This window comes from Camellia sinensis, chromosome 3 (genome assembly GCF_055761805.1).
Source record: "Camellia sinensis isolate YWXY chromosome 3, ASM5576180v1, whole genome shotgun sequence".
Lineage (NCBI taxonomy): Eukaryota > Viridiplantae > Streptophyta > Magnoliopsida > Ericales > Theaceae > Camellia > Camellia sinensis.
In genome coordinates, this window is record NC_138963.1 from 95,566,460 (window position 1) to 95,590,360 (window position 23,901).

A 23,901-nucleotide genomic window follows, 5' to 3' on the forward strand; every position below is an offset into this window, starting at 1 on the left:
TTAATCTGATCTGATGTGTTTGTCAGAACAAGATCTGACTTGATCTGATTTGTTTGTCGAAATTCTCTGTGAAGTCATCGTCGTCACAATCGTCTCGACTCAACCATAACCAAATCCACATCTTTTCGCTGCAGACAAGCTCAATTTCCTGCCATCGCCGCTACTAAAGATCGATTAGGGCACTTTCTGTGTCTATATCTTTGATGGGCACCAAAAAAATATCTCAAAAATTTCTGAAATAATCTGTTATGTTTTTTTTTTCGTTTTGGTGAATGTCTCAATGTTTTTAGAATTTTGTGATTATGTTGTTAGATCTGCATGTTTGTTCAACAAGATCTGACCTGATCTACAAGTTTTTTTTGTTCCACCGTTTTGGCGCACGTTTTTTCAACCGTTTCCCAAACCATTGATTGTGTTCTTGTTAGATCTGTTCAAAATTCAGAGTTTAACTCTATTTCATAAAATGTTTTGAATTGATGAAAAAAGATTTCAACAGTTCGTGGAAATAAGCTTGTGAATTTGAACAGATAAAAAAAATAGATAATAAAAATTCAAAAGATAAAATATTTCAAGTTTGTGAATTTTCAACAAATAGGAAAAATGGCCATCAAATTTGAGTTTAACAGATAAAAAAATTTTAACGGATAGTTTCAACAAAAAAGAGAAATTTGAACAAATAGTTAAAATCAGTGTTATTAAAGGCGATAAGCGCACCAAAGCACCAAGGTCTCCTGGGGCTTAGGCTCAAGGCGCAAGGCGAGGTGCAAGCTTCACCAAAGTGAGGCACACATTGTACAGAAAAAATATATAATTTAATATAAGTAAATAATTTAGGGTTCAACATAAACAAAATGAAATTTTAAACATTTAGTGTTTTTTGGATATTAGGAATTAGGGTTAATTTTTCTTCTATCATTGATTGGGGTTGAATGCTCAATGTATTAGCATTTTTAATAAGAGTAGGGATCTTTTGTAGCTACACCATATTAAATCAATTGTCAGATTTTAAACAAAACCAATTAAAGCAACAATTAAAAAAAAAAAGCCCTCAAGATGCAACTCTTGGGCCAATCAGGCGCCTTATCATAGTTGTTTGGCCTGGAACACTACAAAGCACAAACCTTGGGCCTGGATGGGACTTGGGCCTAGGAGCATGCCTAGGCTTGCCTTATCAAAGTCGCTTGACCTGGAACATTACAAGGCTCAAGCCTTGGCCCTGGATAGGACTTGGGCCTAAGCACATGCCTAGGCACGCCTTTAATAACACTAGTCAAAATAAATTAAATAGATTAAAAAAATATTTAAATAGATAATCAAAAAAATTAAACAGATAGATTAAGGGTTAAAATTGAAAACAAAATATCCTTCAAAATAATAAAATGGATTTCTCATCATAATATTTTACAAAGAGTGAACTTCTCAGTAAGAAAAAATATCCATAAGACCTACTGCCTTGTACCCTACTTACAGTGCATTTTTCAACAATTTTCTCTACTTTCTTTTATATTTTTCTCCTATTTTTTTATTAAAAATTTCCTTTTATAAAACGTTTCTTTTTCCTATTGTATTTTTTCTTTCTTGAAGGTTCACATTGAAGGTTCACATCCCCATGCATTTGATGTTTGCCAACAATGTAAATATTATTTTTTTATTTTTCTTCTTTGTTTTATTTTCATGCATTCTTGTCCTGCCTATTTTCTTAGATATCTAATTCTATGACCCAAGATGTCACTTGTGGCATCTCCTAATTCTTTTAACCATTTTTCATATTTTTCTTCTGTATTAATATTTATAGGATATGTTAATTTATGAAAAAAATATAGTTAAATGAATTTTATTTCTACCTATTTCATAATAATTATGAATATTTGCATATATAATTTTCTATATATTCCATATTACATGTTTCCATATTACTTAGTTTTCTGATCCATTCTCATTTTCTTTTATCTGCATCCCACTCTTTTCTTACAAATTCATCTTCAATATATTTTATAAATAAGTTTAACATACCTTATGCGGTAATTTCTGCTGTTAATTTTTCTTTGTCACTTTCTCCCAGGTTGTCGTACCAACTTGCTACTATACCCGTGAAACTATGTTCAATATAATTTTAAAAACTTTGAGGGTGTTTGTTTTGGCTTTTTTGAGCCAACTTATAGCTTGTGGCTTTTGAAAAGCTATTTTGAACTATTTAGTTAAACTTATTTCAAACAGCTTCTGATTCTAACAACTTATTTTAACTCAAAAAAGATGATTCTGAGAAACTGCTCACCCCTTGCTTCTGATTATCAGTTTCTGCTGTGGACATGTTAATTTATGGTTATACTCTTGGATTTTTTTATTTTTTTAAAAATAGAAAAAGACCCAAATAGACTATAGAATATTATTATTATTTTTTATGAGAAATGTAGATAAGTAGTGAATAACAAAAGATAAAAGTTAATTGAAAAAGCTACTTCACAGCTTATTTAACAAGCACTACTCAACAACTTAAATATATAATTCAACAGGTACACCAAACAGATTAACAGTTTCTAATTAAAATTATAATCTATAATTTGTTTTAACAGCTACACCAAACAAGGCCCTTATACACTCCAACTGCTACTATGGATATTTAAGATATGGTGCATACTTCTTGTTTATTATTTTATTACCTCACTTCTATTTGTAGCATAATCAATATCTAATAAACATCCTATACTATTGGGAAATATCTTGGCTGCCCTATCCATTTGTCTAGACCCAATCGAGCTTCTTTCCAATTCCTCATATATAAAATGCAATCCAAACTGCAGATTGGAAGAGCAAGCTTCTGTCCAAGCCAAACCCTCATCAAACCAGTTAATGCTGTTATTCCCTGTTATGTCATGCAATGCAATGCTCTGCCCAAATCCATTTGCAACACCCTTGATAAGCTTAGTAGAGACTTCCTTTGGGGCACCACCTCTGAAACTAGGAAAATTCATGCTATAGGTTGGGACAGTCACCAAGCCTAAGTTTCTAGGAGGTCTAGGCACTAGACAAACCAACTTGGTTAATAGAGTTTCAATCGCTAAGCTTAATTGGAGATATCAAAAAGAAAAGGATGCTCTTTGGGTCAAACTTCTCAATGCCAAATATCACGACCCAAATAGAATAACCCCTAGACCATCTTCGACCTAGAGGGGTATTCAAATAGGCAATGACACACTCCAAAAAGGCACCAAAATCCTCCTGAAAAGTGGTACAAGTACGTCCTTTTGGTCCCATAATTGGTCTGATTCTGGTCCCATCAGAAAAGCAATTGAAGGTCCATTGCAGAGAAATGAGGATTCTCTCAAAGTCAGAGATTGTTGAGTGAATAATTCTTGTGACTTTTCCACAATCTCCTTCACCTTGCCCCCAGATCTGATTAAGTCCATAAGAAGCATGTCCAATTGCCTTGGTATGAAACTGGATGTGACCTCAACATCTGGAACCCCTCACCAACTGGTGAGTTCAGCACCAAGTCAGCCTACCTCCGCGCGAAAAACTTCATGGCTAGCCCTCCCTGTCCCAATTGGCTGTGGGTTTGGAAAATTAATTCATCCCCTCGCAGTCACCACTGCATTTGGCAATCTCTTCACCAGAAGCTTAGAACAAGAACTCTTCTTTTCACTATACAAATAATTCCTGATCCCACTTGCAACCTTTGTGGTTCAGCTCCTGAAACAACTGTCTATGTGCAAAGGAACTGCCCTTCTGCTCGAATTCATTGGAACTCCATTGGCATTCCATCCTCTCTAACCTCCTCTTTTGATCTCAATTTTGAGAACTGGCTTAAACTCAATTGTCAATAAAAAGAAACTCACAATGCCACCTATTGGTCTGTGTTATTCCCTTTGGTCTGTTGGGAAATTTGGAAATCCAGAAATTCCTTCATTTTCACCCCTGCCAACCCAATCCATTTCAAACCTGACCACACCACTGCCCTTGCCATTGATTGACAACACCTCTCAAACCTTAATTGGCACACCAAGACCAAAACTACCCAAAACATTGTTTGGAAACCCCCAGATCCTGGCTTCCTCAAACTCAAAACCGATGGGGCTGCAAAAGGCAACCCAGGCTAGCAGTGGTGGAATGATTAGAGACAGCTCCGGCAGATGCGTTGCTGGTTTTTCTAGAAATATTGGCATCAACTCGAGCATCATAGCTGAGCTATGGGGCATTAGAGATGGACTGAAAATTGCTTTTGATATGGGTCTTTCAAATGTTATTGTTGAAACAGATCTCTGTTAGCTCAGCAACTGATTATGGGCAGAGGAAACAACAATCATCACCTAAGTAACCTCATTAATGATTGCAGGTTCTTGCTGAGTCAACTGAGGATAGTAGCAATTGATCATATATATCGTGAAGCTAATGGATGTGCAGATGCTCTAGCAAATTTTGGTTCTCAATCTGCAGATGGATTACAAATTTACACTACTTGTCCTCAATGTATTGTAACGCATCTGTTTAATGATGCTAGAGGGATAGGGATTTGCCATACCAGAACCTTCTATATTACCCCACTTAACTTTTAATGCAGTTCCATTTCACCAAAAATAATTAATTAAACATCTCGTATTACTTATTGGTTTTAGTAATACTTCTCTTAAAAATACTTCTTTTTTAGGGGTAAAGTTTGCATAATTAGGTGTTCCTCTATCCTATGATCCTCTATTTAGATAATTATAATATCCCTTTCTTTTTCTGTAATCATAATTTATAGCACCATCTTTCAGTTGTTGTTTGGTGAAGTTTCTAAAATCTGGATGATTTGGATTAGTTGAAGCAGATAAACTACTTCATTCTTGCTTTACCACTGCCATTTCAACAATATTAAAATTATTTAGTGTGTTTGGTTTGAGTTTTCTGGATTAAGTTTTTTAAAAATTAAGTTTTTTGATTTTCATGTTTTTTTGTTTTTAGTGAATATTTTTAAAATTTTAAACATTTTTTTACTTTTTTAGATGGACCTTACTTAGATGTATCTAAAAAGTAAAAAAATTGTGAAAAAATATTTTTAAAAATTAAGAAATACATAAAAATACAAAAAATATACTGAATTCTTGTATTTTTTTTGTATTTTTGGTATTTAGTGAATTTTTAAAAGATTTTTTTTATAATTTTTTTACTTTTTAAGTGTATTTATGTTAGGTATGTCTAAAAAGTAAAAAATTTGCATAAAATATTAAAAAAAAATCAGTAAAAACAAAAAAACAAGGAAAATAAGAAAGTAAAATTTTCTGAAAACTATTTTTAGAAAATGGGAACCAAGCAAGCGGATTAGTTTCTTCGGAGTATTCTAGGATACTATTTTCTTTTTCTTTTTCTTTTTCTGCGTCATTACTTCCCATTACTTGTTCTGAGTCTTCAAGGGGAATGCGTTTCATTTCTCCAAACTGGTTATTCCTAATTGTTTATATATTTTCTTCTAGTTCTATTATATTATTATTTATCTCTTCTATTATCTCTGCATCTATTTCATCTAGTTGTTCAGCTATTTCTAATATGATTTTATATTTCATTTCATTATCATTTTCTGTTTCAGCAATTTCTTCTAACTATTCTAGATTATATTTACTTAACTCCATTATTTTTTTGATTTTCAGATGAAACTAATTTGAACGATTTTTCTGGATTATTTACTTTATACGGGTAAGGATACGAATCTAAATATTTTTATTTTTCGCCTAAAATAACTACTTGTTTTTCTAGGTCTTGTATTAAATGTCTAATTTCGTTTATTATTTATAATTGATTATTTCTAAGACTTTCGCTAATTTGTTTTAATAACTTAAGTAAGATATTATTTTGTTTTATTATTATTTGTAAATAAGTATTATTATTTAATTTATCAGATTCTACTGCTTCACTATATTTAATATTCATGCAAATGTTATTGGCAAGCTGAGAAACCAGACTCTTATATCATTTTCAAATGCGGATTTAATTTAATATTAAGTCTTATAAAAACTTCAGTTGGTAATCTATACTTGCTTTTTCTAAGGATATTTTTTCTTTAATACTACCAATTTTCCGACTATAATTTATTATAGATTATCCAAAAGTAATAGTCAAAAGAAAGTTTCTAATTCAAAAATATAAATTAAATTATATTTTATTCCAGCTTTAAGAGCTGTAATTAAAAATATATATAATTATTGTTTATAAGATTCTACACAAATATAATTTTTTCTAATATTTTTATTTTTTTGTAATTTTTTCAATTTATAGGGGTAGATTTGTAATATTCAAAACTTGATGATGATTGAGCTTGATGACGCGGCGTGACGTGTATGGTTTTCAAGCAATTTCGTCTTGCGGTGGACGAAGAATTATTGTAATCTCATCTGCAAGTTTTTCTCGTTCTCATCATCCTTCTTATCTAGTATAATTTATTATAAATTTAAAATTTAAAATTTAAAAGTAAAAATCAAAAGCAAAAACACCTAGAAGGGCAACTTGGACAGGTTCGATCGGATTGAGAGGTTGTCCAAATCTAAGTCAGGTTGTGCTGAGACCTACCCAGGCTTGAATTGTAATCTAAGATTACCTGTCCAACCCCAACTCGAGTTAAACCTAAATTGTCCGAGTTGCCTGAATTGTAAATGAATTTCTTTTTTTTTTTTTCCAGTTACATTATTAAATTATTAAAATTTGACTCTATTTATATTTTTTTATATAGAAAATTATTAATACCACCAAAATAAATAATTTATATAATGTAATAATAACCCTTACAATTTATGAGGGAAAATAAAAAAAAGTAAGAATTTATGTTATTCGTGTATATAATAATATATTCAATATAATTTAATAATTTAAATTATTTTAATATCATGTAATAGCTAATAATTTATATGTATATTTAATATTTTTATATATCTATATATGTATAATTCGGGTTTTGAGTTGCTCGGGTTGTTTGATGTCTTTGCCCAAATCAGTCCAAATTTAATTTGAGATTTTGAATTTTGTCCAAGCCCATACCGAATTCAAAAATATCTTATCTAAGTCCTAAAAAAATTCGGGCCGAGTTCGGGTTGCTCAGGTTGAGCCCGTCCAAGTTGCACCCCTACAAACACCCCTTATCTAGTTTTAAAATTTTAATTTATTTAAATTATTTTTACTTAATAAATTAAATAAAAATTATACTAAACAATCTCATAAAAACTCTTAAAATAAATAAATTATAAGTGATCAAACCAGAAAAAATAAAAATAAATTATAAGAAGTCCATCGTTATCGTTGTTTTAGTGATGATAAAAGTAACTGAATCGAAGTGGGAGAAAGAAACAATCAACTAGTGATGATAAAAGCAACTAATCTAAGCGGAAGAAATAAACGAGTCCAGATCCTCTCCAACCCTTCCTCTGGTCAACGGTTAAGATTTGGCCACGAGAAATAAATGCAGATTTAATTTACTATTAAGTCTTATAAAAACTTTAGTTGGTAATCTATGCTTACTTTTTCTAAAGATATTTTTTCTTTAATACTACCGATTTTTTGACTATAATTTATTATAGATTATCCAAAAGTAATAGTCAAAAGAAGGTTTCTAATTCAAAAATATAATTTAAATTATTTTTTATTCCAGCTTTAAGAGCTGTAATTAAAAATATATATAATTATTGTTTATAAGATTCTACACAAATATAATTTTTTCTAATATTTTTATTTTTTTGTAATTTTTTCAATTTATAGGGGTAGATTTGTAATATTTAAAACTTGATGATGATTGAGCTTGATGACGCGGCGTGACGTGTATGGTTTTCAAGCAATTTCGTCTTGCGGTGGACGAAGAATTATTGTAACAATAATGATTCATCCCACTAAAAACATCACCACTAATAGCACTAATGTATTAAAAAAGTAAAAAAAAAAAAATACACAACTGCAAGACCAAAACATCACATCATTAATGACGGGACCCACTGCCACCTAATTAGTGAGAGCACTAATTAGTGCTCCCAAGCATTTTTCTTATTGTAATCTCATCCGCAAGTTTTTCTCGTTCTCTTCATCCTTCTTATCTAGTATAATTTATTATAAATTTAAAATTTAAAAGTAAAAATCAAAAGCAAAAACAACTAGAAGGGCAACTCGGGCAGGTTCAGTCGGATTGAGAGGTTGTCCAAGTCCAGATCAAATTATGCTGAGATCTATCCAGGCCTGAATTGTAATCTAAGATTACCTGTTCAAGCCCAACTCGAGTTAAACCCGAATTGTCCGAATTGCTTGAATTATAAATGAATTTCAATTTTTTTTTTTTTCAGTTACATTATTAAATTATTAAAATTTGACTCTATTTATATTTTTTTATATTGAAAATTATTAATACCACCAAAACAAATAATTTATATAATGTAATAATAGCCCTTATAATTTATGAGTGAAAATTAAAAAAATAAGAATTTATGTTATTCGTATATATAATAATATATTCAATATGATTTAATAATCTAAATTACTTTAATATCATGTAATAGCTAATAATTTATATGTATATTTAATATTTTTCTATATCCATATATGTATAATTCGGGTTTTGAGTTGTTCGGGTTGTTTGACGTCTTTGCCCAAATCAGTCCAAATTTAATTTGAGCTTTTAAATTTTTGCCCGAGCCCGTACCGAATTCAAAAATATCTTGTCCAAGTCCTAAAAAAATTCGGACCGGATTTGGTTTGCTCGAGTTAAACCCGCCCAAATTACACCCCTACAAACACCCCTTATCTAGTTTTAAAATTTTAATTTATTTAAATTATTTTTACTTAATAAATTAAATAAAAATTATACTAAACAATCTCATAAAAACTCTTAAAATAAATAAATCATAAGTGGTCAAACCAGAAAAAATAAAAATAAATTATAAGAAGTCCATCGTTATCGTTGTTTTAGTGATGATAAAAGTAACTGAATCGAAGTGGGAGAAAGAAACAATCAACTAATGATAAAAACAACTAATCTGAGTGGGAGAAATAAACGAGTCCAGATCCTCTCCAACCCTTCCTCTGGTCAACGGTTAAGATTTGGCCACGTCACTCCTAACAAAAGTTACGGCTCAGATTAGCTTAAAAAAAAAATCGAATTGAATTCAGCACGACAAAACAGAGGATCTCTCCCTCTCTTCCTCTGTTTGTCTCCTTCTCCTTGAGCACATCGTCCTTACTCCGAAGATTTCTGCCGCGAATCAAGCGTTGTTTTGCTGCTGGTTTTTGGTATTTTTTGTACTGAAATTAATGTTATTTGTTGCTGTTGAAAATGTTGCTGATTTGCTGTTATTTTGTGCTGAAAGTGCTGCTGTGTTGGTGCTGTTTTGCTGCTTTTTTTTTTTGGGATTTGGTCATAGCCCCCTCACTATCTAATTTCTCTTTCAAAAGGACAAGAATTATATAAGTATTTTCAAAACTCTCTGATATTTTAAAACTTGTTTCTTTTACTATATTACCCTCATATCTATCAGCTCTCCTATTAAGACATTTTCACTATGTATTTCAGAGTAAAATTTTACTCTGTATGAAAGTAAAATTTTACTCTGAATGAAAGTAAAATTTTACACTCTGAAACTAAAAGTAAAATTTGACTCTGTATGAAAGTAAAATTTTACTATGAATGAGAGTAAAATTTTACACTCTGAAACTAAAAGTAAAATTTTACTCTATATAAAAGTAAAATTTTACTCCGAAAAATAAGTAAACTGTAAGACTCTGAAGTTAAAAGTAAAATTTTACTCTGTATAAAAGTAAAATTTTACTCTGGTTCTATCAAATGAATTACTCTGATTCTATCAAATGAAATTTGATGTTTACTCTGAAAAATCGATGGAACTTTGAGCTTTGAGCTTTGAGCTTTGAATCAGGCCTATAATCCTTGAATCAATCGATGTTTACTTTGAAAAACATTGAATCATGCCTATAATCCTTGAATCAGGCCTATAATCTGAAAATTTTAGAAAAATCTCAATTTTTCATACCCCGGTTCTTCAGATTCTTCAGATTTTATAGATTTTTCAGATTTTTAAAACTTTGAGCTTTCAAAAATCTATATATTCGAATTCAAATATCAAAACACACAAACACACACATATATATAAATATAGATATATTTATATATATATATTATAGATCAAATTATGTAGATATATATATATATATATATTCGAATTCAAATCTCAAAACACACAAACACACACATATATATAGATATATATATATATATATCAGCGTGATTTGCAAGTTTTCCATAGCTCCGGCCATGGAGGAAGCTAGGATTAGAAGAGAGAGACGAGATAGAAGATGAATAGTTGAAGGAGGAGAGTTAAGAAGATGCAAAGAGAGATCGTCGGAGCTTAGGAATGACACAACTCCGGCCATAGAGGAAGCTAGGGTTAGAAGTGAGAGACGAGAGAAGAGATAAATTTTGTATCTGGATTGTGTATATGTGAGGGTATAATAGTCTGATAAAATATTTAAATAATAAATTTTGTCTTTTATGCAAGATTTTATAATTATGAGGGGGTTTAGAAAGTATAATTTTTTTCTTAGTCCTTCTAACAATGAAAGGAAGATAAAGGGGGTTTATAGCCAAATTCCCCTTTTGTTTGTCAATTTTTGTACTGAAATTACTGCTATTAGTTGCTGCTGAAATTACCGGCAATCGCCGGACGGTAGTTGCCAGACAACCCTCCCTCTCCCTCTCTCCTTTTTTGTTTCTCTCTCTTTTTTTTGTTTATTGTCTCTTTCACGTGGAAATCTTTGTTTTGTCACTGATTTGCTGTGCTGCATTCAATTTTATTTATTTTGTTAGCTAATGTGAGCCGTAGCTTTTGTTAGGGATGACGTGATCAAATACTGACCGTTGATCGGAGGGAGAAGATCTGGACTCGAAAGAAACAATCAATCAACACTAGAATTCAACAGAGCACAGAGTGGATGTTTTCAATATGTTTGGCACTTTCCCCTCTTTCTTCACAATCACGTGCAGAGTTCGAAACTATCACCTTCTTAGCCTTGTTTTTTACTTATTTTTGGGCCATAGGACCATACATTGTAAGACTTATCCTGCCAGAGGGGAATTTTTTATTTTTTTCTTTCCTTCTGGTGTCTGGCTGCTAGACATTGTCATGCCAAAAGGCAAAGATTGCTAAAAACAAATAAAATAAAATAAAACAGAATAAATATTAGAGTTGAGCTTCGATTGAAGGAATCATCTCAATTTGAAAAAAATGTTTGTGATTAGTAAGGTCATTTTAAAATTAATTTTAATAATTTGAACTGTTTATATTTTTCAACTCGTTTAATAGAACATTCATACAAAAATTAAGATGATTGAATATCAGCAACTATATGTTTAAATAATATTTATTTATTTTTTAAAATGGACGACAAATATAATTTTAAAAATAATTATTCATTTTTTGTAATACTAAATTGATTTAAACGTATAGCTATCAATATCCGATCATTTTTATTTTTTGAATGAATATTCTACTCAATAAATCTTAAAAAGTAAACAGTTTAGATTATCGAAACGGAATATGTGATGGGCTCCACGAACACAAGTTCTATCATGTTACGATGTGAATATAAGAGAAACATAATCCTAAATATAAATATGTAAAGATTTACGTAATTGATAATAACCTACATCTATGAACATCAAATGAAAAAAGAATAAAAATCAAAATGAGTCGACTCTTTCTCTCAACTTTGTTTTTAAAACTCATAACATCAACCTTAATCCTGAATTCTTAATATAACCCAATATAAATAAGATTTAAAAGTAGCAAACCATTTCAAAATAGACCCAAATAAAAATACAAAGTCATACTTATTGGATTAGGGTGGAGATCAAGTCATAGGGAGTTGTGTTCATTTCATATCATTTTGGATTTGTGTCAGATTTAATTCAACACTAACTCACTCCATTTACTATTCCATGTTATTGTGTCATAATATTTTTGGTCTGTATCAGATTCGTGTCGTTTTCACGTGTCATATTAAAAAGTTTCACCATTGATTAAAAAATACCAACTGTACCAATTTTTTTTCTTCTTTTCTACAAGTTAAATTGTATGCAACTAATCTCAAACAAATGAAAAAATTCATAAAATATTTAATTCTAACTTAATTCTATTTTCCTAATTAACAAAAATTATATCCTATTATTATTATTATTATTATTATTATTATTATTATTATTATTATTATGACTAGATTGCCTATAAAATGGTAGACAAAAAATACATTATCTTAAATTTAAAACAAAAGAAAAATCAATATTAACCTTAAAATCTTATTTCACACATTTTTTTAAATAGTTAAATGTAGTTATATAAGAGATTCAAAATTATTATGACAATCCTTAGTAGAAATAACATTAAAATAGGTAATAAATTCTTTGTTAAACGGACTATTCATATGAACTTCATATTACACAGGTTCGACATTAACTTAATATATGTGGTAACAGGCTATGTCAATCCTAATCCATTAACTTTGTGTACAGTTCATATTATCATGTTGTTTGGAAAAAATTTACCCTTATTATTGTGTCGCCACAAACGGGTAAATAAACATCAAGACACTGACAACAGATGTGGTACAATCAATAAATCATATAAAACACTAGTGCAAGAATAAGGTTTTGAATGATCTCTTGTTGAACTGTGAAGCATGGAGTCTTACCTTCAGCTTCAAGCTCTCACGGTTCTTGGGCTTGTTTTCATTGTTGTTTGTCTCAATATGATCATGGCCAAATCCAAGCTCCACAAGAAGAGAGACAGAACACCTCCAGAGCCAGCCGGAGCGTGGCCTCTCATCGGTCACCTCCATCTTCTCGGGGCAAACAAGCTACTGCATCGAACGTTGGGCGCCATGGCCGATAACTATGGACCGGCCATCTCTATCCGTCTAGGCATTAAGCAAGCTCTTGTGGTTAGTAGCTGGGAAGTTGCAAAAGAGTGTTTCACCACAAATGATAAAATCTTCTCAACCCGACCAAAATCTTTAGCTCTAAAGCTCATGGCCTATGACCACGCCGTGCTTGGCTTCGCTCCTTATGGACCATACTGGCGCGATTTACGCAAGCTAGCCATTATTGAGCTCCTATCAAGCCGTAGACTTGAGATTCTTAAGCATGTCCGGGACTCAGAGGTCAATTTTTTCATGAAAGAGGTATATGAGCAGTGGGTAGGGAAAGGGAGTAGGAAACCGGTGTTGGTGGAAATGAAGGAGAAGTTTGGGGACTTGGTAATGAAAATAATTCTAAGAATTGTTAATAAGAATTACCGGTATGTTGGCAACAGTAGAAGCAGCAAGGAGGAGTCGAGGAGATGCCAGAAGGCTTTGGGAGATTTTATGCGTCTAGTGGGCTTGCTTCTGATTTCTGATGCAATTCCATTTCTTGGTTGGTTTGATGTGCTGAATGGATATAGGGGCAAAATGAAGAGATCTGCAAGAGAGGTGGATGATGTGATTGGGAGCTGGGTGGAGGAACACCGGCGAAAGAGAGTTGCTGGAAGCATCGATGAGGGGGAGCAAGATTTCATCGATGTCCTGATATCTGCCATGGAGGAGAGTCAGCTTTCCCATGGCCATGACACTGATACTGTCATCAAGGCCATTTGCTTGGTATGTTCCTAGAATTCCCTGTTGATTGAATAACATGAACTCACCAACAGTTTTGAAAAAAGTTAAAAGCCTGAAAAAGTAACTGAGAAGTTATCAGAGAATGAAGTTTATCAGCAAAATTCTATAAATTGTGTTGGTTTCAGTCACAATATGTAGGTGATTACAAGCAAGGATGGAACCAGATTCTAGCATATCGTTCCGAACATGTATATACTAACAAAAATTTTAATATATATTTATATATATAGACTATAGCATCAATTTCTACCAACATAAAATGTGAAAAACAACATAAACATATACAAACAAACATGGTTTCTTATATTTATGTTGAGTTAGAAAAGATAACAGTTGTAAAATATTCTATCGACACTAGTTGTGAGAAACTTCTTTTTTTTTCTTATATTTTTTCCAAATTGTTAAACTCTATAGTTTGATCCCCATGTGTCACCCCATCTTGCCGCCCTCTAGGTCCATCATTGATTAAAAGTTGTGACAAGAGGATGATCAATATAACAACTGCTGGTACTAGTTCTTATAACTACATGAACACTGCTAGTACATTATGTGCATACTAACCAAATCATCACCAAGAATTTATTTGATGTTTGTTTGCAGAGTATGATTTTAGGTGGCAATGAAACGACAGGAGTCTCTTTGACGTGGGCGATCTCCTTACTACTGAACAACCGTCACGTACTAAAGAAAGCCCAAGATGAGTTGGACATCCACGTGGGCAAGAACCGCCAAGTGGATGAATCTGATATAAAAAATCTTTTATACTTGCAAGCCATTGTTAAGGAAACATTGCGGCTATACCCTGCCCTGCCATTGTCATTGGCACGTGAAGCCATGGAAGACTGCACCGTAGCTGGCTTCCACATCCCCGCTGGCACACGCCTGTTAGTTAACCTCTGGAAGTTGCACCGTGACCCAAACATTTGGTCTAACCCCTTAGATTTTCAACCCGAGAGGTTTCTTGTGGATCAGATAGATTTGGATGTCAAGGGTCTCCATTTTGAATTTGTACCATTTGGATCTGGCAGGAGGATATGCCCTGGGATCACATTTGCACTTCAGGTCTTGCATTTAACATTGGCTAGGCTACTTCATGGCTTCGAATTGGGAACGGTCTCAGACTTGGAGGTTAATATGACTGAAAGTCCGGGGCTGAGTGCTCCAAAAGCAACTCCAGTGGAGGTCCTCCTCACCCCACGACTCTCTTCCGCGCTATACAACTGCTAAGCACCATCTTAAAAAGGAACAAGTTAGGTAGATCACAGCAGCTTACGAGTATTTATGTAAAGAATTTGAACAGCACTTTACTTATATTTGCAAATTCAATCTATAATGTACGGTGTAATGCCGTATTTGCATATCGCTTTTAAAGCTATTAACTTCTTGCAAGCATTAATTGATTTCACCTTGTGAATTGTTTAGACAAAACCGATAGAATTGAACATCCAAGTAGACAAATTACATACACATCCTTCGGTATTTGTTGACTATGTTACACGGAAGGTTCATTTTATTCATCGTGGAAAAAAATTGGCGCAAAGTTGATGGTACTGATGTTTTTCGCTCTTTTTGTTTCCACAGAAAATAATTTCCTGTGTTGGTTGTGAACTCAAAAATGATGTGCTAGTGGTTTGTGGTAGTGTTGGTGTGGTTGTGGTGGTGGGGTGGCAGTAGTGGTAACAGGGTGGTGGTGGTGGCATCAGTGATGGAGGTGGTGGTTGTGTGGTGATAGGCCAAATGGCATTACCACTCTAGTTCTGAAAACATTTTATGCCATTAAGAAGTCAAAAATGGTTTTTTTTTTTTTTTGGCTTAAATCAACTCATTTTTCATGTTGTATCAAATGCTAGAAAATGTGGAAAATATTTTCCAAAAAACATTTTCTGCCGAAACAAACGGATCATGAAAAATTGTAATTTCTGTTTGAGACAAACTCCAAAAACTTGTTCACAAAACCTGGCAGTAAGAAATAGTTTGTTGTCTGTGACACCAAAGGCTTCATGTGCAACCTGCAAAGAAGATATACGAAGCCAACTACCAAGAGCTCCAATATTAAATGTCAAAATCCTGACAAAGACAGACATTAAACTGCATGTTTAAATGTGAAAAGTAATTCCGAAGTGCTATTACATAAAACAGAAGCCATTAAAAGGTTATAGATTTTGTGAATTAGTCAAATTCTGCATTTGCAAAGTTAAGAAAACAAAAAATGGATGAACAAAATTACACAATCTTCTGCAAAAGCCAGCAGCGAGGGAAGGGGGAAAAAAATAGGAAAGAAAAGAAAAGGGCACTTCAGTTAAGAGCAAGTATTTAAATTATAAATTAAAAAAATAGAAAAAATATAGTAAAAAAAAAAAAAAAACTCTACCCGGTACCTTTGTTCAACTACAAATGAGACACTCAAAAGAAGTATATAACAATAAAGGTATCTGTCACCTTTGACAACCCACATTCTGCAAATTAATCTGCCAACTCTCTTCTTCAGCTAAGAAAAATTGTACCCGGCGCACAAAGCTCATGTTGAGGGCTGGAACTAGGAGAGGTGGTATGTAAACAAGCTAACCCTATTTTTTGTGGATGTGACTCAAAGCTGTATTGTGGTGTGGATATGACTTGCCTTCGAGTCAAGCCACAACCTCTAAAGAGCAGCCCAGTGCAGGAGGCTCCAACCACTAGGGGGTGTGGGGAGGATCATATGCACACAGTTTTACTCCTGCACGGGGAGAGGTTGTTTCCCTATTCTTCAAGAAGTAAACAAAATAAAATAGTATGAAAAATGGAATGGAACTTGCATGAAAGACAACGCAGCATAGAAAATTTATCTGACTCGCACAACATCCAGCACATTAGCAAGCTAAGAATATTTTCACATCAAATAAATCTTTACAGCAACTTAGTTAACTGTGTCCTCATCAGTTGAACTAATCATTCCACCATGACAAAAAATTAATTTTCTCTCATTAGCCCAAAATAAGCTACCAACAACATAGAAATTCTTTTAAGGCAACTTAATCTTTAAGCATCATCTATCAAAGAACTAGTACTTATCTTGCAAAACATATATAGCATCACCTCACAGCAGCTGTTGCATGAACAGACAAGAATTACCACAGGCAAAATTTATAAAAACCTTTCAGCATTGTTTTTTCTCCAGATATTCACTCTTAGCCCTTAGGCATGAGTATGCTCTATAAAATTTTCAAAATTCAAACATCTTTAAAATACAGAGTAGACATATACACTCCTACAAAGCATAAAAATGAAAAGAAGCTTGTAGAACCATACAATGAAGCATGTGCATAGCCGATGTAAGGCTTTTATGAAACTCTTTCTAGTTTTCCATGTCTACTTTCAGAATTTTCCAATGGTGTGAGATCTGGGCAGAAGATTTCCTTTGGCTTGTATTCAAAGTTTCTAAACAAAAATATTCCAGACGAAAACACTTCAGGAACATCTCTTTCTGCCACAGGTAGAATTATTGGCAAACAAACTTGATCACAGTCCATTACTTTCCATAAACTTCTCAACTTTGCCTATCCCTTCAATTAAAGTAAAATATGTGCTGTCATCAGGGGTAATGCCTTTGCTAACCATTTCTTTGAGGAGCTCTTCTGCATGATCTCCCTCCTGGTTTTTGCATAAGCCTTGTATTAGTGCATTGTAAGTGAGAAGGGTTGGATTGAATCCTATACTTAACATCTCATCTCGAACTCTAAAGGCATCCTTTATATCACCTCTCCTACTGTACCCACTAATGAGGGTGTTGTAACTGATGTGATCTGGTTTAATCCCCCTTCTCTTCATCTCATCAAGAAGCTCACGAGCTTCTTCAACTTTACCCTTTCTGCAATGACCCTGCATTAAAGTGTTGTATGTCACTTCATCGGGAGGAACCTTCATCCTATCCATCTCCTTCAAAAGGCAAAGTGCACGGTCCACATTGTCATTGGCACAGTGCCCATCAATCAGTGCGTTGAACATTATAACATCTGGCAAAACACCTTTGTCCATTATCTTCATAAATAAGTTATCTGCTTCCTTCATTCTATTCTGCTTGCTCAAAACGTATATAAGAGATGTGTAAGTAACCCGTGTAGGCTGAATCCCTCTACTAAGCATCTCATCATGCAGGTTGAAAGCTTTCTTTGCATTGCCAGACCTACAATACCCATTGATCAATATGTTATACGTGATGGCATCCGGAGCCATTCCTTTTCCTTCCATTTCGTTTATCATATCATCGGCTTCAACGACCCTACCTTCCATAAATAGTGCATGAATAAACAAATTATACGTGGACACAGTTGGCATTATGGCTTTCTTTGCCATCTCATCCCTATAACTAAAAGCCCTTTCCAAGTTCCCTTTGTTGCAATATCCATCAATCAAAGCATTATATGTCACAGCAGTTGGAAACAATCCATTTTCCTCCATTTTCTCAAGAAACACAGATGCCTCCTCAACCCTTCCGTCCTTACACATACCACTAATAAGTGAACCAAATGTATACGAATCTGGCATGATCCCTTTAGCTTTCATTACCTCAAAAAGCCGACGAGCCCCTTCAAGGTTCCCCCTCCAACAATACCCATGAATGATGGTATTGTAAGTAACAACATTTGGTTTAAACCCTAAACCCTCCATGTACCCAATAAATTCTTTAGCCTTCTTTAATTTCCCTTCTTTACACAATACATTGATCATTATATTAAAAGTGTACACAGTTGAATTAATCTTCAACCTAAACATCTCGGCATACAAAACCCACGCTGTCTCTGTCCGGTTCAATTTCAGAAACAAACTCAACATATCATTACAAGTTTCAATCTTGGGCAATATACCCTTATCTTTCATCATATAAAAGCACTTTAACGCCTCATCAGCTCTCTTCAATTCACAAAACGCCCTAATTAACAAATCAAACACAATTGAGCTCGATATATCTAATCGCTCTCGGGCACCCACTAACTCATCGAAAATCTCCCTATTCGTGGAAACCCGGAAGTTAAATACGTTCTTTATTAGTTGCAGAGCTTGTTTGGGCGATGGAAGGCGAGAGATTATGGCAATGGCGATGCAATGGTATTGAATGTTGAGGCGGTGAGGTTCGATTTGGTCGATGAATTTGAGAATGAGGTCTGGGTTTGCACGGAGATTATGAAGGACTGTTGAGACTAAGGTGGGGGTGAGATTGGGTGAAACGTGTTTGATGAAATGCCACTGAGAAGACAAGATTGATTCTTGTAAGGAGAGTGGGGTTATGGGTGGGGTATTGGGGGGTTCAAGGGTTGAAGGTGGAGTGAGGGTGTGTTGGGATGGTTTAGAGAGAGAAAGTGAAGAAGAGGACTGACCTTGGTTTGTGGAGAAGGCAGTTGTGAGCTTGTGGGGCTTGAGTGTCCTGAGATCAATGGATTTGAGAGTTTTCATGGTCTGGTAACAATGGGTTTCCTTGCTTGCTTGCTATCTTGCAGAATTCAGAGAGAAGAAGCAGGAGAAATGTACAAAAATGGAGGGTGGAGGGATAACAGGGAAGCTCGGGAAGGGTGTTTTTTAACGGACGGAGACCAATTATTATTAGGGTAAATTACACTGACACTGATCTTTTTATTTAGTACAGATTTTTTCATATTTAAAAAATTATATTTATTTTTTTTTTAAGATTAAAATGATATTTGTTTCTTAATTTATATATATATATATAATAATAAAATAATATTAATATTTTATTAATGTTATTTCAAAGAAAATAATAACATCTTATTTGGTTTAACTCACATAAAAAAAAATTAAATTTTTTTATTTTTATTTTTTACTAATTTTGTTAATATTTAAGCAATTTTTTCATTTTTTAGATATACCTAATTCAGATATACTTAAGAAATATAATGTTTTGTATTTTTTTTTTAAATTCACCAAATACAAAAAAAAGTATAAAAATTCAATACATTATATTATTTTGTTGTATTCAATGGATTTTTTAAAAAAAAATTTGTACAAATTTTATACCTTTTAAATATATGTAGATTAAATTGATCTAATCTAGATATAATGGTGGAAATAAAAATGAAAAATTATATTCATATATAAAAATTTATACAAAAAATATCATAAAAATTTTGTGATAGTAATATTATTGTAAATATAAATCATATTTATGAGTGTTTTGTTTTAAAGTAAAAGGTCACCATTAAACTATATCATTGGTGAAATTCTATTTCCACATACTTAATTATCTCGATGCACATCTTCTCTCGGTACACACACTTATTAATTTAATTATTAATTAATTTTCTCAATTTACACACTGAAAGTTACAATTATACCATTCACTCATAATTATTGTACATACATCACTCAATCCTCCTTTTTACACACTTGTTGAGTGACCTTACTTCCAAATTTGTAAACCCATTGTAGACTTACATGAATACCATTCAAAACCATAGTGTGAAGTGAAGTAAAGACAAAATCATCTATTGAAGACCTCCATTGAAGGCCCTATTGAACCTTCATTAAAAATACCATTGAAAATCCTTCAAAATATTGTTGAAAATGAGGCATCTTTTCATTTTGTTATTGTACTTACCATTTTATTATTGCATTTACCATTTTCAAATCTCTGCACTCCATTGCCATAAAACCCACGTTTTTATTTTTATTTTTTATGTTTTTTTGGTTTGGAGATTTCGTCACCGGTTTTTCAAAATTATACATTTAATTCGAAACTTAATTGTTGAATAAAAGTGATTAGTTTGACAAATTTGTTATGAAAAAATTAAAAAAACTTTTGACAGTTGATGTCCGAATATAATGAAATAATTCAGTAGTTGATATCCGAATATAATGAAATAATTCGGCACTGGTTATTCGATTGAAAACCGCAAAAGGAAAGAGAAAAAAAATCTACATGAAAAAACTAACCTTTTAGTCACTAATAGAGTACAAATCTAGAAATTAAAGTAATATAAGAGTTGTTATGAGAGTATTGTATTGCAAGTAATAGAGGAGTATAGAGTGTATAGCAAGTAAAGTGGCAATAATTGAAAAACTAGAGTTTAGTTTTTTTTTTATACTCAAAATGTGTACATCGAGATTTTTTTATTTTTAAAAGATGTATACAAAGAATATTTTCATATAATATTATGGGTGCTAGTGGAAGTCCATTATGATCATTTTAGTTTAGGGTATAATTTTTATTAAAATAATATTTCATTAAGTGTGTGTACTGAGATAATTAAGTGTGTGGAAATAGAATTTCACATATTATTGTGTTTGAAAATTCTATATAAAATTTAGGGGCATTTACAAACAAATCCTAATTTATGAACTTATATTCCATTAAATCTTAACTAAGATTTTTTAGATTTGCAAGTCCTATTAAATTTTTAATAGTCGAAATTGCCCTTCAAACAATGATTGTTTATCATTTATGATTATATATAAAGGAACATGATGATTTGACATTTATTTTGATTTTTAAAATTTTAAAACATTAACTTTCAAATTGAAAAAAAAAACTAAAAAAAATAATTATGCGCAAAAAAAAAAATTGAAAAAATTAAAAAAATTTGAATTAATTTTTTGTGCAAAACTAAAAATTTTATGTCTATAAAGGAACATGATGATAGAACATTGATTTGCAAAATTGAAAAAACAAAAACAAAACAAAACTTGAAAAATGGAAAAACTAATATTTTCTTAGTTTTAAAACTGGAAAAACTGATAATCTTCTCAGTTTTATTAGATAGATGAATTAAACTAATAAGTAGAAGGGCAAAACCATTTAATCTCATACTCTGTTTTTTTTTTTTTTTCCATCAGTTCGTGAAACAATTATCTAGAACATTACTATACAAAATTGATAATGCTCTTACTTTTAAAAATTGAGAAAAACTAATAATATTCTCAGTTTTACTAAATAGGACTTATTGGTTAAAAAAAATCTTAAATAGGACTTGACCTACTATAACATTTGTAAATAGAACTTTTAGGTAATTAACTCTAAAAAAATTAATATGTTTGAAATGATTTTTTATTTTTTAAGAAAAGATGTACAAAAAGCAAAATGAAAATTGAATTTTTAACTTTTTAGTGTAAGTTATTGACTTTTTAATTTTTTTAGTGACTTTTTTACTTTTAATCTAAAATAGTGAGTTATCAAACGAGTAGTAAATGTAAACATTCAAGCATTTATCACTAGCCCGTCCCAGTAATGATCCCTAGCTGTGGCAATGGTTGTCGTGGGAAAAGTAGGACAAAATGACACAAAATTCCTAATGGACGAGGGTACTTGTAAAGGGAAGACGATGAAGAAGAAATATGAGAGTTGTTTGATCATTTAGGCCTCTTTTGGTAACGTTTTTGCTTTCAGTTTTCTATTTTTGTTTTCATTTTTTATGTAAACTGAAAACAAAAATGTGTTTGGTTCAATGTTTTAGTATTTTTTTTTTTAAAAAAGAAGTAAAACTGATTTGCAATTTTTTAGAACTTTTCAATAAAACAAATTGGTGTGTTCACTTTTTTTTAAAATAAGAAACAGCTTGTTTCAACCCGCTCTCCATATCCAAAGGTTAATCATCTTGATGGCCAATAATCATAGTTACCCCAAGGCCAATTCTAAACCTAAACAAATTAACAAACGTGAACGGAAATAATATTTAAGTGAGGGGTACGAAAATAATCATCGGAGCTTCTAAAGGCCATTAAATAAATAGACCAATATTTATAAAATAAATAGCTAACCTTGTACAAATAGATTTATAAATATTACAAACGTGCTTTGTGTGTCTATTTCACAGCCCCGCTTCTAGGACTCTCCAAAAACTATTTCTAAATTGCATTATCTCCTAAAAATTGGTAAATCAACTATAAGTACATTGTAGAGTGAGAAGTACTATACTAAGGATATAAAATCACAATGGATAAACATCTAAGCCAAAACTAATCAAGTGATAACATTCCAGAAAAAACATATATGTGTGGTACCATATGTCACGACCCGACTCTAGGTGCTTCGGACTAGATTCGCAACTAACTAATTAATTCTAATTTTAACAAATTAAATGACGCAGGCAAAGACGAGATAGTGTAGTAAATAAGTTAAATAGGTAAAAAAAAAATAATCGATCAGTTTTAATCGTAAAAAATAACATTCCTCGAGACTTTTATTTATTTTATTGATGATCAAACAATTATTACAAATAAAACAAAAATACAAAATGTTCCTATTAAGTCCTGTGCTAGTCCCATTACACGAGGTTACCACTTTTCCTTATATTTCATCACCTGAAAAGTGGATAATAGCTATAAGCACATAGCAGAGTAAGAAATATTATATCAAGAGTATAGGGCATAAAATCATCATGGATATTATTTAGGCTAAAACACTGTACATTATTTAATTGAAGTTAATCAATAGTTTAAATAGCATAAATGAATTTCAAAATATAAATAAAATAATCATAACCATGGTACAGAATGACAATCATAACAGAGGTCACTGAAGTAAAAATCAGAGCAGGGGTGAATGGATTCATAACAGATAGAAGGTCACAAAGTGACCAATTAGAGGCTAATGGTTATTTAAGTCCCCCAAGGCATGAGACTCTTGTAGTGGTTCTCACAAAAATAAGTATTTATATACTCATTGTCCAATAATTTCTAAAATTAAAACAATCATATCCATGGGTTTTAATTTAAGCAAATAGGGTTCATAAAATAGTTAGCATAATTGAAACATTAATATAATTTAGAAAACATGAATTTCATAAAATAAATTTGTGATAACACAACATAAAATATTTTATGGCGACTTAAAGTATAATATTACTCGCCTTCATATTGATTCCCAATTTTTACTTCCGTTTACCGCACCCGACCTCCCTTAATTGCTAACTCCCTTTCTCGTATCTTATTTGTTTCTTTTTCTCTTTTTTTTCGTTGCTTTCAACTTACCGGCACATGTTCCCTATTTATACTGAGACAAGCCATGAGGATGCCCAGATTAAGACACATTGCTCCATAATAGCTGGACATATTTCCAAATCTTTATCCATTAGGCCAAATCTTTATCCATTAGGTTTTAATTCTTATCTCAAACTGTACTTATTTGCTTAGCTTTAGGCTTAATTTCACTTTGGCCTAATTCTTAAAATAATTATATACTATCCTTTTAATAGGACACAATGACCCCCTAATTAAATTATCTTTTAGCACATATAACTATTAAATTAA

At 32.0% G+C, this 23,901-nt stretch overlaps 2 protein-coding genes across 2 annotated transcripts; one reads left to right on the forward strand and one right to left on the reverse strand.

Annotated features, from left to right (window-relative positions):
• Positions 1-10,830: 10,830 nt before the first annotated feature.
• Positions 10,831-15,023, forward strand: LOC114313077 (cytochrome P450 CYP82D47). The gene is made up of 2 exons (XM_028259412.2): positions 10,831-13,647; positions 14,266-15,023. The coding sequence occupies exons 1-2, from the start codon at positions 12,691-12,693 to the stop codon at positions 14,890-14,892; spliced, it is 1,584 nt and encodes a 527-aa protein (XP_028115213.2). The 5' UTR covers positions 10,831-12,690; the 3' UTR covers positions 14,893-15,023.
• A 1,741-nt stretch (positions 15,024-16,764) lies between these two features.
• On the reverse strand, positions 16,765-19,255 carry LOC114313076 (Pentatricopeptide repeat (PPR) superfamily protein). The gene has a single exon (XM_028259410.2). It carries the CDS (start codon positions 19,093-19,095, stop codon positions 17,164-17,166), a length of 1,932 nt encoding a protein of 643 aa, XP_028115211.2. The 5' UTR covers positions 19,096-19,255; the 3' UTR covers positions 16,765-17,163.
• Between the last annotated feature and the right edge of the window lie 4,646 nt (positions 19,256-23,901).

Coding starts and splice junctions, on each gene's coding strand:
- LOC114313077 (XM_028259412.2), top strand. CDS start 12,691: ATGGAGTCTTACCTTCAGCTTCAAGCTCTCACGGTTCTTGGGCTTGTT. Junction 13,648..14,265: donor TCATCAAGGCCATTTGCTTG/GTATGTTCCTAG, acceptor GTTTGTTTGCAG/AGTATGATTTTAGGTGGCAA.
- LOC114313076 (XM_028259410.2), bottom strand. CDS start 19,095: ATGAAAACTCTCAAATCCATTGATCTCAGGACACTCAAGCCCCACAAG.